General features: G+C 37.7%; 1 protein-coding gene across 8 annotated transcripts in view; it reads left to right on the plus strand.

The window, feature by feature from the left end:
* USP15 (ubiquitin specific peptidase 15) overlaps positions 1-16,540 on the plus strand; it is a 72,788-nt gene that overhangs the window by 38,008 nt on the left and 18,240 nt on the right. For 4 of the 8 annotated variants that reach the window (XM_074870452.1, XM_074870448.1, XM_074870449.1 and 1 more), the window contains 2 exons: positions 4,564-4,647; positions 11,314-11,458. In XM_074870452.1, coding sequence (XP_074726553.1) covers positions 4,564-4,647; positions 11,314-11,458 — 229 coding nt within the window. Of the gene's footprint in view, positions 1-4,563; positions 4,648-5,438; positions 5,600-5,638; positions 5,707-11,313; positions 11,459-16,540 lie in introns of those variants that run through there. The other 4 variants (XR_012629200.1, XR_012629201.1, XM_074870454.1 and 1 more) reach the window with 4 other exon arrangements.

The following is a 16,540-nucleotide window of genomic DNA, read 5'->3' on the forward strand; positions in this document are numbered from 1 at the left end:
AAGGACACGCTGCTGGCTCATGTTCAGCTCTTTGTCCAGCAGGACCCCCGTGCTTCTCTGCCAAGCCGCTTTCCATCTGGTCACCTGTGCCCCCCACACCCCCCCCAACACCCCAGTGTGTACTGGTGCCTGGGGTTATTCCTCCCCAGGTGCAGGCCTTTGCATTTCCTTTGACTGAACTTCATGAGCTTCCTGTCTACCCATTTCTCCAGCCTGCTGAGGTCCCTCTGAATGGCAGCACACACATCTGGTGTATCAGTCCCTCCTTCCAGATTTGTGTCATCTCTAATCTTACTGAGGCTACACTCTGTCCTGATGTTCTGGTCATCAGTAAAGATGTTAAGAGAGTATAGGACCTAGTATTGAGCCCTTGAGTATGCCACTACTGACTGGCCTCCAACTGGACTTTGTGCCGCTGGTCAAAATCATCTGGGCACAACCATTCAGCTGGTTTTCAATCCATTTTGCTGTACATTTATGTAACCCATGCTTCATCTGCTTGTCTGTGAGGATTTTACATGAGAGAGTGTCAAAAAGGCTTACTGAAGTTGAGATAAACAACATCCATTGCTGCTCCCCCCTCATCTGCCAAGCTAGTAATCTCATTATAGAAGGCTATCAGGGTGGTTAAGCAACATTTCTATTTCATAAATCCATGCTGTCTAGTCCTTGTCACCTTCTTGTCCTTTGTATGCATTGAAGTGGTTTCCAGGATTAGTTGCTCCATCACCTTATGTGGGATTGAGATGAGGCAGACTAGCCTGTAGTTCCCCAGATCTTTTGTTTTGCCCTCTTGAAGATATGAGTACCATTTGCTCTCTTGCAGTCTTCAGGAACCTCTCCTGGTATCCAGGACCTTACAAAAATAAACAAGAGTGCCATCACAATAACATCAACCAGCTCCCTCAGCTGCTGCTGCATCCCATCAGGCCCCAAGGTCTTTTTTATCTCCAGTGTGTTTAAGTGCTCCCTAACCTAATTGTCTTCCACTGAGGGTAAAGTCAGCCTTGCTCCAGATTTTGGTTTCAGGGGTGAGGGATTCATGAAAAAAATGTTTGTACTGGTAAAGGCTCACACAAAGAAGGCATTGAGTACCTCAGCCTTTTCTGTGTTCTTTGTTACCAGGGCCCCTGCCCCATTTAGCAGTGGCCCATGTTTTCCCTAGTCTTCCTTCTGCTGTTTGTACAATCTTTCTTGGTGTCCTTCACATCACTTGCCAGATTCAACACCAGGTAGGCTTTGGCTTTCCTGACCTCATCCCTGCACTAATTGCACAGTATCTCTATGTTCCTCCTGGGTTATCTGCCCCTACTTTCACTCAAACACTTTCTTTTTGTGTCTGAGTTGCATCAGGAGCTCCTTGTTCATCCATGCAGGTTTCCCACTGCCTTTGATTGATTTTCTACTTGTCAGGATGGACCATTCTTGAGCTTAGAGGAGATGGTCCTTGAATATCAACCAGCTCTCTTGGGCCCCTCTTCTCTCCAGGGCTGTATCCCATGGGACTCTTCCAAGCAGATCCCTGAAAAGGCTAAAGTCTGCTCTCCAGAAGTCCAGGGTTGTGTTACTGCTACTGCTTTCTGCCGTGCTCTCTCTCAGGATCCTGAATTTCACCATCTTGTGGTCATTGCAGCCAAGCCCCCAACCTTCACATCCCCCGCTAGTGCGTCCTTGTTTATAAGTACTGGATCCAGCCAAGCACTGGATCCAGCCAAGCCTTGTTGGCTCTTCAATCACCTGTGTCGGGAAGTTGTCATCAGTGTACTCCAGAACCTTCCTGGATTGTGTTGTCCCGCCAGCAGGTATCACAGTGGTTAAAGTCCCCCATAAGGGCCAGGGCCTGTGAATATTAAGTATTCTACCGGTTGCCCAAAGAAGCCTTGTCTGCTTTTTTTCTATCCTGATCCAGGCAATCTATAGCAGATGCCCACAGATTATTGGAGGAAAAGAGTTGTTCTGGTTGCAGCTGGTTTTGCCAATGTCCATATTTATGTCTCTACTGTGGATCACTATGGGTATTAAAGTATAGAGCAGTTTAACCATAGGGTTAATGAAGTGTGTAGGGAAGTCAGTGTCTAATGTGAGTTATGGTCTGTTTTGGCATAGGACTACAGTAAAGTTTGGTTTTTAACCTGTCTTTTTCTGGACTGTTAAAATGCTAAACTATAATAAATAATTTTGTGAGTGTTGTTTGTTAGACCATAAAAAGTTACCTTTCAAAGTTATCTGTTGCATAGTTCCTGATGTTTTTCCAGCTGTGTTGAGAATTTGGCTTATTCTTTTCCTGCATGTGAGAAACAAGGCCTTTACTGATTATTGGGTTTTTTTCAACCAGAGTTTAAAATTAGTTATTTTTGTCAAGCAAGTAACTGTATTCTTTGGACATCTTTCTGTGGTGTTTTAACACCACAGTAACATTAATACATACTGAGTTAGTATACTACTAAAAGGATATATACTTTGTCTTAGAACCTTGCATTTAAACCATAATTGAGTTTTTGCTGCACATTTGGTTACTGATTTTGTCTTAGGAGATTCCTAAGTCATTGCAGTTGTTTTACAAGTAGATACTTCGGTCGTTCTTTTTGTACAATTTAAACTCAGAACCAAAGTATGGCAATATATTCAGCATTAGCACATACTGTCTTTTCAGGGCTTTTTATTATCCTTGTTTTTATCTTATTTTTTTGTTTTAAATGATGGGGGGATTTCTGCCAATGTTACAAAGTTTTCATAGAGTGGTTGGGATTGGAAGGGACCTTTAAAGATCATCTAGTTCCAACCCCCTGCGATGGGCAGGGACACCTTCTACTAGAGCAGGTTGCTCAAAGGCCCATCTAACCTGGCCTTGAACACTGCCAGGGAGGGGGCAGCTACAACTTGTCATCTTCTACTTGTTTGCCTGCCAGTGTTGAAATGTATCAAAAGCTGTAAGAGCTGTGAATGAATTCTGTTCTTCTCTGTACACAGGATTTAGCAATGTAAGCAGCTATAAGCAAACAGAAAGGCTGTACACCTCAGAGCAGTAGGAATCTCTTACCTGTTATTATCACTTTGTATTTGATAGCAAATGCTATCAAAGAGTAAAAACTACTGATTCTCATCTTCTCTAAGAAACAAATTAGCTTATTTTTAATTTTCGGTGGAAACCAGACCTTTATTTATGTAGTTTATTCTGGCTTCTTTTAATTTTTTAGACAACAATTATTGACTGAGTTTTTAAATTAAAAACTGTATTGCATTTGAATTTGGTTTAAATTATATAAAAGTTTCAAATTTGTTTTGGAAAGTTCAATTTCAGTTCAAAATTATCCAGTTCAAATAGTTTCTAAAATAATTACATGTATGAATGTGCATAATTTGACTTTTGTCTTGAATTTAAGTAGGGTTAAACTGACTTCAATTCTATATCTTGTGGACACAGTCTATTTTACTTATTTGAAGATAATGTTTGAAGAATAGGTTTTAGATTGATAAAGGAACTCTACCGGGAAGCTTTATGAATATTGGTTAGCATACTTTAAAAATTAAATAACACTTCCTTCACGTGGTGATATATCTTTTCTTTTGGAAAAGGTTTATTAATAAAAAGTTGAAAATAAATGTGAAAATATACTCGGGAAAATTCCCTGTGTAAAAATGTTTATCTCCTTGCAGAGTTTAGCTCTTGAAAGGTACTTTAAAAAAAATTTGCATACAGAACTTATTCTCTTAATATTGTGATACATATTTCAAAGCTTTCCAATCACAGCTGGAGCTTTTTGCAAACCAGTTGCATAGGGCCCACAAAAACATCAAGGTGCTTAAATTCTTTTGAGTATTCAGAGTCTTTTCCATGATTATCTGTAAGATTTGATCAGAAAAAGAAAAATACACTGCAAGATAGTTGTATAATGTATTTAACTGTTATGTTCAGCGGGTCTTTGTGAATAAAATGATCAGTATTCTTATATTTTAAAATAATTTTAAACAATGGGGATGAGTGATAATGCTATTACTTTTGGCAAAAAAGGTTTTTTTAAAGGTTATTTAGTATTGTGCGTAATGTTCTAGAGTTTTTTTGACAATATTAATAAGACAATTTTAATGAAATGGTTTCATGCTGCTATTAAACTAGCCTTGAAGTATGTATCTTAATGGGTTTTGTATCTTGTCTCAGCATCCATTTATGGTTAAATGAAAAATTCATAAAATTTCCATGTTAGAAACTTTATATTCTAGGTTTTAGAACATCAAAATATTTATAGTCATACTATAAACTGAAAACAAATTTTTTAGCACAGTGGCCTGTGGTTTTTTTTTGTTTGCTTGTTTGCTTTTTGTTTTTAATAGGTCTATTCCTTCAACACGATATGAAAGTTTAAAGTATTGTGAAACATTTCAGGTTTTAAAAGATGGATTCTGAGAGCTGCATGTCCTGGGTATTTTTAGTGCTTTGCCCACTTTTTAAAAAATATTTCTTTTCTATGCTTGTTTATATGCATTGTTCATTTGTTAGCTTTCTTTCACAGTTTTTAATATCTCAGCATTTTTATCTAATTTATCATTTTCATATTTTTAAAGGTCCCCAGGTGCATCCAATTTTTCAACTTTACCAAAGATCTCTCCATCTCTATCAAATAATTATAACAACATGAACAACAGAAAGTAAGCAATATATCTTAAGACATTATTTAATTTAATCGCCCCAGTGTGACATAAACAAATTTTGATGTTTTATAACTCCTAGCTTAAGGATTTTAATTTGTTTTGCAATATTTGGGTTGTGAATTGTTACTGGTCACTGTTTCGTAGCGTAGGTATTGTAAAGCATGATATCAGGAAATGAAATGCAGTTAATGATGTTTGGTGACTTTCAGTCCTCAATAGAAGAAGCACTAAAAAGAATGTTGAGCATTGTAAGAAAATATATAAAGACTTCATTTAGAGTTTATCATGCTAAAAATACATTGTTGTTGTTATTATCCTGCCTGAATTTAGATGGACAACAAAAAAAGTATAAACTACTTACATTTATAGTGGTCAGGTTTTCCTTTATTTATTGATGCTAAGGTATTACAGCAGTATATGTGATATCACACATTGATTTGAGACCACTACAGCTGAATTGTTCTAACTATAATTGTAGTCATAGTGATTATAGCCATTGATTATCAGCAACTTAACTTCTGTGTCTTTCTTCTAGATTTGAGAGAGATCAGTTTGATAGGTGTCCTTGACTATTACAATGATCAGAGGCTTAGTAAAAGAGGCTTCTCACTTTTAAGGGTTTTCTCCTTTATATTCCAAATCAGAAGTTTAATAAAGGATGTGATAAAACTCTAAAAGAAGAGCTTTCATATTCCAGTGGCCAACTTTGTGTGTAATCTTTTTTGTTGTACACAACTGTAAAAAAGTTGGTGAATATAGAAAAACATGGAATTATTTCACTTTAACAGATAATGGAGCATCTTTCAAATGCTTGAAACCAGAGAGCACTCATCTTTAATGCGAGCTGGGGGAAATTGAAGAGGCTTATTCTTACAATTCATTCAAATTTAAAATATTTTTCCAAACATGCATTTTGTGATCAAACATGAAGATGTTAAATACTAAAAAGGTGACATAAATATTAAATATGTTATACAATATCTTCCAGTTAAATACTGCATTTATCAGAAGTGATTTTTCCTAAGGGGTGAAGTGTCACTTGTGCTTCTACCAATTGTGAGTAGCCCCAACTCTCACTGTTAAACAGTTGAAATCCATGTATTTAACTGCAGTCTATTGTACTCTTGTGTGTGAATGTGTAGTAAATAAACAGTATATTGTATCTATGATTGTGTGAAAAATTACTTGACCAGAGCTGAGCCTCCAGCTCAGAACTAATCTCTCCTTCCCCCATTGCTTATGCAAAAGACAGTTGTAATGCCAAAACCAAAGCTTAATGGTTACTTTTTCCTAGGGAGCCACTGTTTTAAATCAAGCCAGCAAGTCTTTCTTATTTTTTTTCCTTCCTTTTTTTTTTCCTTCCTTTTTTAATGTTAGCTTCTCCCTGGTGATGCTGTAGTTATTTTTAGGAAGCATTTATGAAACTTGTTGCCAGCTTTTAAAGATAGTTTCTTCACTTGCTTTAGCTGATTTTATTTTTATTTCTTGGTTTATTTTGGAGCCAAAATGGAAGCTTTTAGAACTTAAGGTAAAATTATGCGGTTGTTTTTTGTTTGTCTTTTTAATTTGAGGATTTTCAACAGAAATACATATTTAAGAAGTGATACAAAATTCCGATATGGAATTGGTCCTTTGAAGTGCCTTAACTAGAGCTTAAGCATTTGTAAATCAGGTAGTAGGTGCATGTTCTCTGTAGTGTTATGATGTACCAGCCTTTTTTCTCATGTAACTCAAAACACTGTATATCTGGATGTTACGTAAGGCAAACACTCAGTGCAGAAGTAGATGGTTTTCCTTACAATGCAACAGTCCAATTATGATGAGTTTAAAATAAATATTTAAAAAATCACAAATCTCTAATTCACTGCAATATATAATACAGGAGAATCTTTAGCAGCCCTTCTGTCAGAATACATGTTCAAGATGAACTAATTCAGTGATAGAGAAATCATACCCATTAATACACTATGTACTTTAAAGTACATACTGTTGCATTAAGAATTTATGACTTCAGAAGGTAAATGGAAAGATATATCTCTGTATTTAATTGTATTATATTGTTCTGGGTTAAGATCGGTTTCTTCCTATGTTCTGCTCTTCTTGCAAATATCTCCTTGTCTGAGAAAGTACTTCTTTTCCATCAATTAATGCTATCTTCTTTTCATTACATTCTTCATTAACTACTTAATGTCAGCTTTGCCTGGAATTTATTTTCATGTTTCTGCCTTATTGTCTCTTAGATTGCATGTTATCTTTAGTACAATAGCAAAATTATACACTTGTGGCTTTCCAGGATCTATTGGCACCTCCATATGGACATGAGGTGCTGTGACTCTAAAAAAAATACCAACGTTTGGTTTGAAGGTAATTTTAGCTGACAAAGCTGATTTGTAAGGCAGAAAAAGCAAACAACAGGTTGTGTGTAGTAATAGTCATAAATGCTAGTCGTTGCAAGCCTGTTTTTGCAATTATTAGAGCTCGGCTATAGAGTATGAGTTACTTTAAAACTCTGAAAAGTATCATGTTTCGTTATATGGTAGACATTTTTGAATACTTGTCTAATCCAGGAGGCGTTATGAGTGATAGAAGGCCACAAATTGGTAAATATTTGATTGTGTGTTGAGCTAGTTAGCTTGTGCAAATTTTAACAGGTCCAGAGCCTTCATTTCTGTAAATGTGAGTTTGCATTTGATGGAATGGAGGATTCCAAATAATTGATCATTGATATTCTTTTGCCTTTACAGGTGATCTTGTTGAAAGGATAACATAGGAGGATTAGCATAATATGTGTTAGTGGATTCAGAAGAGCAGGGAGAGACACGCATCATTTAGGTCTTACTGGAATTTCTGTTTATTGCTGTTACAAAGCAATACATTTCATGTCACATATGGTATTTTTAAATTATGTGGGGAGGGGATTAAAAACAGATGAACAGGGATTTTGCTTGGGGAATTAAGGGAAAAGATGTTTTGTGTTCTTCACTTGTAACCACTGTTTCAGGCTTCTAAAATGACTTGCTTCATCATTCAGTAGTGTCAGCTTGTCAGAAGACAGACAGCTGTCAGCTTTGTTCACATGCTTGGTATATTTCAATATGCTTATTTCAAGAAATATAAATGTTAATTATATCACCTGTAGAAACAGTTGCTTCATGTTGCACCTGACACACAAGCAAATATTATGAGGAAGGTGATTTTTTTTTAGCTTTATTTAAATAGATTATAATGTTATCTTTTGCTCTCCAAACAATGATCATGAACAATAACAAAGACAGTAGTCTTTGTGTAGTGACATGGGCCTCTCCTGGTGCTTCAGGCATCTCTAAAAATTGGTGGAACCCAATTATGGGTTTGTTAAAGTGACTGGTCACAAAAACACATTGACAGTGCATTAAAGGGGTTGAAATATTACAGAGCTCAGTAAGTGTTCCAAACTTTTAATTTTCTGGGCTTCTTCTTGCAACTCAGACTCCTTTTGCAGTGCCTGTTGTTGGTGTATAGCACTCCACTGTCAAAATTGTGTCCTTTCCAAAGCTAGCAATGCTTTTCCAAACTTCTCTGTTGCAAATCTATACTTCCCAGAACTCCAGCTACACAATGAGTGCTCTGGGTTCATCATCATCTGAAAGCTGCTGTGAGGTTTAAAGGCAGGATACAGACAGTACATATAAGTAATTTCAAATATGGCACTGCATCTCAAAATGTATAGATTTACAGATAATAAAATCTCAGAATCACAGAACCATTCAGGTTGGAAAAGACCCTTGGGATCATCGAGTCCAACCATCAGCACTATCTCATTTGGAAACCTCCCTTTACCATTTTCACTAGTCTGTCTAGCTGTTCAAGGTTCTGAAGACAGTTTCATTTTTTAAAGTCCTACCTTATTTTTTGAGCAGCAATTTCTTCTAAGAGCCATCAGTGTTTTCTTTCTGTTATTGCCCTTACTTGACCATCCCATGCTAATACTATTCCTCTGATTTTTCATGCATTGTTCCTTCATTAAAGGCAACTTTCTAAAGCTTTTGCAGGAAAAGCAGATGGAGGTTGGGGACACGCTATCATAAGTTATTTCTTCTATGGCATTTCTGTTTTAAATAAATTTATGTAGACTTGCCTTGCATCTTTACTTGCTTTCCACTGTTAGCCATTTACTACTGACGGTTAATAATAGTTTATTTTTTGTCCAGTCTCAAAAGCATGAAAGCAAAAGTACAATGTAATATAAATAAAAATAATTCTTCCAGAAAAAAATCAAGTTTGCAGACTGATAAAGCTGTAAAGTGTCATCTCCTAGTCTCCTTCACATAGTAGGCACTGTATTTTGCTGGACAGGTTTTCACAAAATGTCACAGAACGCTGAAAGAAAAATATATGAATGGACCTGACTCATGGGATGAGTATGGTAGCTATGTTCTCTAAACCCCTCAAATGTGTTTCTGTGGGCCAGTATAGAGATGAAGGAAATCAAAAATGGCATTCCCTTTTGAGAAGTAAACTCTAACAGTTTGTCCCTTAGAGCAAATACTGAGGATCTATCTGCAGTACAATTATCTTGAATTAAATTATCATTATGTTACTCAGCTAATTGGAGGAAATCTTTCACATGAATGCACTGTAGCCAAAAGACACCAATTGTATTTTGTAGCTGTCTAGTGTCCCTCCTAAGGTGGCAGTTCATGATGGGGAGAAACCTGCAGAGAAGGAAAAAGATGCGGAGTGAAAATCTCCAGGAAAATTACTTTCAATCTGTTTATTACCCCTACATCTCCTAAGTTTCCAAAAGAGATTTCTGTTAACCATGTAAAAAGTGTAATCTTTGAGTCAGGTGAGGAAAGCAGTAGGAAGCAAGCAGGGCTGAAAGCAGAAGCTTATTGTGTACGCTGTACATGTACATTTCGGTTGCTGCTGTGCACTGTTGAGCTGGGTCAGGGGTGGGTTATATTGTGGAGGTTGCATTACCACCAGTGGCAAGCTTGTGCTTTTTCTTCCTGGGGGAACTAGGGCTTGCTAACTTAAGGGAACTGGGGTTGATTGCAGTAGCTGGACTGCAGCTGCAAAGGGAGATGGAAGGTAATTTTCCCTGGGGATCTGAAGGTAGTTTTCCCTGTAAACCAGGGACTAAGATAGGGAAGAGTTGACCATAGAAGCAGGCTTGAAGAGTATGTGGGCCCTGGAGTTCAAAAAGTATCTTGTACAAACTAGGGTGAAGCATTAGTTCACAATTAAGCTGAACACGCAAAACTAACTTTGCAGGGATTTTTCATGGAGAATGTCCAGTAAACACAATGCCACTTAGCTTTTTTGAGGCAAGCTAGAGAGCAGAGAAAATGCATGTGTATGGAAAAGGGAAGGACTGATAGGAAAGTCAACTATTAAAAAGAAATGATCAGATGTAAAAGTTTGAGAACAGCAGCTTTATTGACAGTGGAACTATAAACTACACAGATTTCTGAGGCCATTAAAAGAGGGAGAAGTTTTCTTCCCCATTTTAAATTTTCAATAACTCTTGTGATTAAAACAAAACAACTTTTATTAATGAAAAGTGAGTAATTGTGCACTGAGGGGACAGTTGGAATTCAGTTGGATGTAAAGAGTGTGGTACTGTACAGGAATAATGTCAGGAGTGTACCATGGGACACTTCCATCCTCAGACTTCTACAATTACAAATCTCAATTATTTATCAGGATTGATTCTTTGCACTGCATATTTTTCCTTGTCATTCTTAGCAATTGACTTTCAAATGTTTGTTCCAAGTTGCTTCTAATGTGAATAATGCTTAGTGACTGCAGAAATACTCTTGAACTTTAGCCAGAGCTACTATCATACAGATTTCATTATGACCAGTGCCTGAAATAGTTTAAGAGTTTAACCTTTCTGGTTGGTTGTTTTTTCTAACATCTGTAGTATTACAGAGCATCATCTTACAAGATTCTTGTGCCTTTCTAGTGTTCTCAGATATGCTTACTTTACTGTTTTGAGGGTTATGCTATATTTAGTATTTGCATGATTTCATCTGGAAACAAATTGCTTTAAATCTTACTATTTTACCTATTTCAGTCTTCTCCAGTTTCTCCAAACAGATGCCTCATAGATTTATAATGAAGTTGTTACAAGGCATTTTGCGCATTCTTTTATCTCTCAAGGCTTTCCTGCATTTGCATGCTGGATTGTGCTGTCCTAGCAGGGAAGCTATAAATAGACTCTCTGATGCAGTGAGGCAGCTATGCCACAGTGGCCTTGGAAATCTCAGCTTTCACCTGTAACTCTGCATTCCCATTCCCACCGACCTCACTCTTGCAGTAGCAGGATGCAAAAGGGACGTAAATGATTGATTGCTGCTGGTGGTGTCTAAAGTCTGAGTGTATTAAATTTGATGGAGCAATGAAGAATAGAGTAAACTGTGAAGCAGCTCCTGTCAAAAAGGGGTAGGGATATAATAATTACAGTTATTGCAGTACATTAGATTTTGGTTGTTTGCACAGGTGACTTTTAAATTGAAATTAATGTTATTACCAAAGTTAAATACTATTTAAAATCCTTTCATGTTCACAGAAGTTACTGTAACAGTTTTAATCATTTATGTTTATGAAGTACTTGTATGTATTGAAGTACTAAAGAGTACATGTTTACATTGTGAAAGATGTTTTGTTTTTTTACAGTGTGAAAAATTCAAACTATTGTCTCCCATCATATACTGCTTATAAGAATTATGATTATTCAGAGCCAGGAAGACACAATGAGCAGCCAGGCCTGTGTGGCCTGAGTAACTTGGGGAATACATGTTTCATGAATTCAGCAATTCAGGTATGTACTTTAGAATAAAACGAGCTTGTTTTACTACTTGGAAACTAATAACTTACTGTATTTTGTCATGCTTGGAACTAATATTAAGAGACTCCATTAAGTAACAGGATGGGATTAAGTGAGGAAATAATACATCTGTATTGGTATACTAGAAAAGTTGATTTACATAGCTGCATTCATTGCTTCCACTGTTTTTGCACAGTGATCAATGACAGAAACAGATTTGACCAGCATCCTGCATGAGTGAACCCTTAAGTGGGAATCTTTGCTTTTTGTCATGATTACCATGCATGAATGTAATGAAAAATACTTTTTCATTTTGAGGTGTGCTTAAGTACAGATTGTAGTGCTGAAGTGTCAAAAAGTAGATGACTGGCGGATTACTGGGCCTAATTACTGTGTACTTTTAGTGTGCAGGTTAGCATGCAGAGAACCTTCAAACATATTTCCCTTTGACCTTTTCCCTTTGAATAGCTGCTATTTCATGCTTGAGATATTTTACAGGAATGTAATAGCTTGTTTCTTTGCTTTTATTGCAAGAGAAATACTGGTATACCTAGTATTACTCTTACCAAGACAAAAATTAGTCCTTTTACTTCTAAGTGGAAGCTGCAGTGGTAGATTAATTAATGATCAGAAAGAACTAATAGTTTAGTTTGGTTTTGTTTAGTTCTGGAACTTGTGTTTTGTCATCAAAGCAGTCATGTCAAAAAACTGTAGTGTATTTAAATTCTCATTCACATTTTTTTCCTGCTGAGTGTGAACCAAACATACTTCAGAGTTAATCTCCTCCTTTGTCATCACAAGGGTTCCCAACTTATGTTTGTGATTTCTTTGGGTGAAATTTTAAAAAAAAAAAAGTTAAATTCTTTCTTTAGCCTGTCCAGAAAAAAGTTTCAGATACATTTGTAAGCAAAGTTTATGAAGTTGTTGAAACTTGTTCAAAAGAAGAAATGTTCAGATTTTCACAGTCTGTGCAGATTTTCTATCCCTTCTTTGTATATAGAATCAGAGAATAATTTGGGTTAGAAAGCACCTCAGAATGATCATGGGTCCCGCCTTCTGTTTGTGTCCACTACACTAGTCCTGCCACTGCACTTGTGAGAAGATTCTAGCTCCACTTCTCTGTAGCCTCCCATTAGGTAGCTATAGACAGGCATGAGGTCTCCCCTTAAGTTGAACAATTGCATACAGCTCTCAGCTTTTCCTTGTTGGTGGCCCTCCTCCACTCTTTCTTACACTGGGGAGCCCTAAACAGGACAGCGCTCCAGCAGCAGTCTCACAAGTGCCAAATAGAGGGGAAGACTTGCTTCCCTTTGCCTCTGACTACTACTGTTTGCCCAGCTTGCAATTGGCCACCTTTTCCTCAGGGATGCACTGCTGGCTCTTCCACATTTCCACAGAAAAGGACCACTGGGTCATATTATGTAGCTGCTGTCTAACCAGTCAGCCCCCAACCTGCGGTGGTATATGGGGTTATTGCATGGTTATTCCATACTTATTTATATAAGACATCCATAAAATTCAGTTTATTCTTGTTTCTAAAAATGTTTTTGTGAGAATACTTGAAGAAAAGTTGAACAGTGCAGGAAGTAATTCAAATTTTTTTTTAGCATGCTGCATGAAAGATGGCTAAACTGAAAGGGGGAGGGACACACGTTTTGCAGCATCCGTTCTAAATAAAAATGTTGTATGTAACCTCTCTTGATTACAGAATTGCGTCATTATGCTATTGTAAAGAAAAAAAAAGAATATATTTTTGTGTCTAGTGTGTGAACCAGAATTGTCTTTTAAAAGTTGAATTAAAAGAATATCCTTAGTATATAGTGGGGTTTTTTTTAATGATGCTACACTGTTCATCAGGCTAGACTGAATGAAAACAAGGATAATTTTGATTACTTATTCAAACCGTTGTTAAATTGGTATACATGGATTTACATACATGTAGATTTTAAGAGTAACCTTTTAGGTGAGAGTTACAAGCATGGATTATGGCCTTTAGGAATCTTACACATCTTAACAAACTTATTATAGTTCACATCATATTCCATTGTGTTAACTGGATATCATTTTGAGGTCTGCGTTCTAAATCATCAGCTTTGACTTCATTGCTTTTCGGTTATATCTAGGGAATCAAGTGTTCAAATAAGTTCTGAAAAACTGTAGTGTAAATTAATAAATACAATTTTGCTGATTCACAAGACAGTGCTCTGGGTAAGAAAATTAGGTGTTTATTGAGCAGTGCAGCTTTTAGTTTGGCATGGTATCTTTAGTATGTCCTTGTTGGTGTGTTTTTTCTAATGCATTATTTGTCAGCGTTCTTAGCAAAGAAGCGTAAAGTATGTTTCCGTTCCACCTACTATATCTCTCAAAGAAAGTATTGTTCAGAGTTTAATGTTAGAAAATCCATTAAAGTCCTTTTAGTGAAAGCATGACATGTTCTTTACACACTAAGGTGTTCCAGAGTGCAAAATCTACTGTCTTCTTCCCCTTGCCACCACTTAACTGCTACCTTTTTTTCCAATTACACTGAAAGCATACATTTCTGCTGAACTAATTTGCCATTAATTTCACCTCCTACTGTTATCAGAGTAACATTGGATTATTCTGGGTAGAGGTGTAATGCCTATGGCTAAAGCACTCTGAACACGTTTGCTCTTGTCTGATCTTGGAAGCAACAAAAGGATGGGCCCAGATAGTATGTTGATGGCAGACAAGGGAATTCTGCTTGGGAATATTGAGTGCTCTAGGCTTTGACCTGGATGATAGAGCAGCAATGGATGTTGTTTATCTCAACTTCAGTAAGCCTTTTTGACACTCTCTCATGTAAAATCCTCACAGACAAGCAGATGAAGCATGGGTTACATAAATGTACAGCAAAATGGATTGAAAACCAGCTGAATGGTTGTGCCCAGATGATTTTGACCAGCGGCACAAAGTCCAGTTGGAGGCCAGTCAGTAGTGGCATACTCAAGGGCTCAATACTAGGTCCTATACTCTCTTAACATCTTTACTGATGACCAGAACATCAGGACAGAGTGTAGCCTCAGTAAGATTAGAGATGACACAAATCTGGAAGGAGGGACTGATACACCAGATGTGTGTGCTGCCATTCAGAGGGACCTCAGCAGGCTGGAGAAATGGGTAGACAGGAAGCTCATGAAGTTCAGTCAAAGGAAATGCAAAGGCCTGCACCTGGGAAGGAATAACCCCAGGCACCAGTACACACTGGGGTGTTGGGGGGGGTGTGGGGGGCACGGGTGACCAGATGGAAAGCAGCTTGGCAGAGAAGCACCGGGGGTCCTGCTGGACAAAGAGCTGAACATGAGCCAGCAGCGTGTCCTTGGGCCAATCACCGTGTGGGCTGCATTGGGAAAAGCACTGCCAGCAGCTCAAGGGAAGTGGATCCTTCCCCTCCACTCAGCATGGGCGAGACACCTCTGGAGTGCTGCGTTCACTGCTGGGCTGGCTCCCCAGTTCCAGAGAGACAGGGACACACAGGAGCAAGTCCAGTGAGAAGCCACAAAGGTGATCACGGGATTGCAGCATCTGACCTACGTGGAGAGACTGAGAGAGCTTGGACTGTTCAACCTGGAGAAGGCTCCAGAGTGATCTTACCAATGTGTATAAATACGCAATATGAGGAAATTAAAAAGATGGAGCAAGACCCTTCTCAGTGGTGCCCACTGAAAGGAGAAGAGGCAATGGGCACAAACTGAAGCACAGGCAATTCTGTTTAAATATAAGAAATTTTGTTTTACAGTGAGGGTTATCAAACAGTGGACTAGGTTTTCCAGGAAGGCTTGTGGTGGAGCCTCCATCCTTGGAGATGCTCAAAACCTGACTGGACACAGTCCCAGGCAACCTGCTCTAGGTGACCCTTCTTTGAGCAGATGGGTTGGACCAGACAATCTCCAGAGGTGCCCTCCAACCTCAGAGATTCTGTGATTCTTTGATCTTCTTTGGTTATCTACTCTAGCTTATTTACCTTCTTAAGGTGTCTTCCTTCACAATTATGTCAGCACAGGGTTTATCAGTTTAAATCTGTTTTCTCCTAACAAAATAGTTTAATGTAGAGTTTTAGTTGCGAAATAGTTTCCAATTCCATTCATGTTCTATTGCAAAAGCTCTGCTTTGATCCCTTTCATTCAGTCAGGACTGAGTGTAGTCAATGTAGGTTCCTTCAACAGAAACAGGGTTTAGTTTATCCACTCTCCTGCTACTTTTCTCAGATTTTCATCCTTCCCAGACAGCATTGAAGCCCCTTAGTGTTCACATAAGAGCCATTTCTGCTTGAGACCACTTCATTTCTCAGACAGCTTCTCTTTGCTCTCATCTCATGTACAGTGAAGATGGTTTGCAATCAGAACTGTTACCAGTATTCGTTGAAGAAAAGGGCCAGTTGCCTGCACATCTTGCTTTCCAGTCTGACAAACTTGTCTGAAGGCTTTTGCCCTGTCACCATACTAGGTAGAATTGTGACAATCCTGGCAGTTTCTTAAATTTTGTTCTCTTCAATCTATAGGTAGAGTTAGGCTTGCCCCTTCATGCTTCTAGGTGAATATTATAAAGAGACCTTTGCTTTTCCAAATAGGGGAACAGTGTTACAAAGCTCAAGACAACTAGAGGATAGATTGTGAAAAGATGGGTAAGATCCTCTGTGGTACCACGAACAGCTGCAGGATGAGTAGGAGTAAGGCCAAGAAGGTTAAGATACCATTGTATTTCTCCAAAGTGCTGTTGTCTTATCGCTGTTTCTTAATGTAAAAAGCAATAATTCTATATTTCATATTTTAGTTGTATTGGAACTTTTGTATAGATTTTTCAGATTCTTTTGAAGGGGTATTCCATGTATCTAATTTTAATTTACTTCAGTGCTAACACCTAAGGCTTGATTTTTATTATTAATGCCTAAATGTCTGTTTTGCAGATCTGAGCATTAAATAAAACAGGAAAGACAAAAGGGAGCTTGTGGGCTTTATAAAAACATATTATGGATGCTTGAACCCTTACCAAGTAAAAAAATTAAAAGGGTATTTGGCAAGTAGTCATTTTGTTGGAAAAATATGAATCTCCTGAAGC

The sequence above is a fragment of the Strix uralensis genome, chromosome 5 (assembly GCF_047716275.1).
Source record: "Strix uralensis isolate ZFMK-TIS-50842 chromosome 5, bStrUra1, whole genome shotgun sequence".
NCBI classification, from domain to species: Eukaryota; Metazoa; Chordata; class Aves; order Strigiformes; family Strigidae; genus Strix; species Strix uralensis.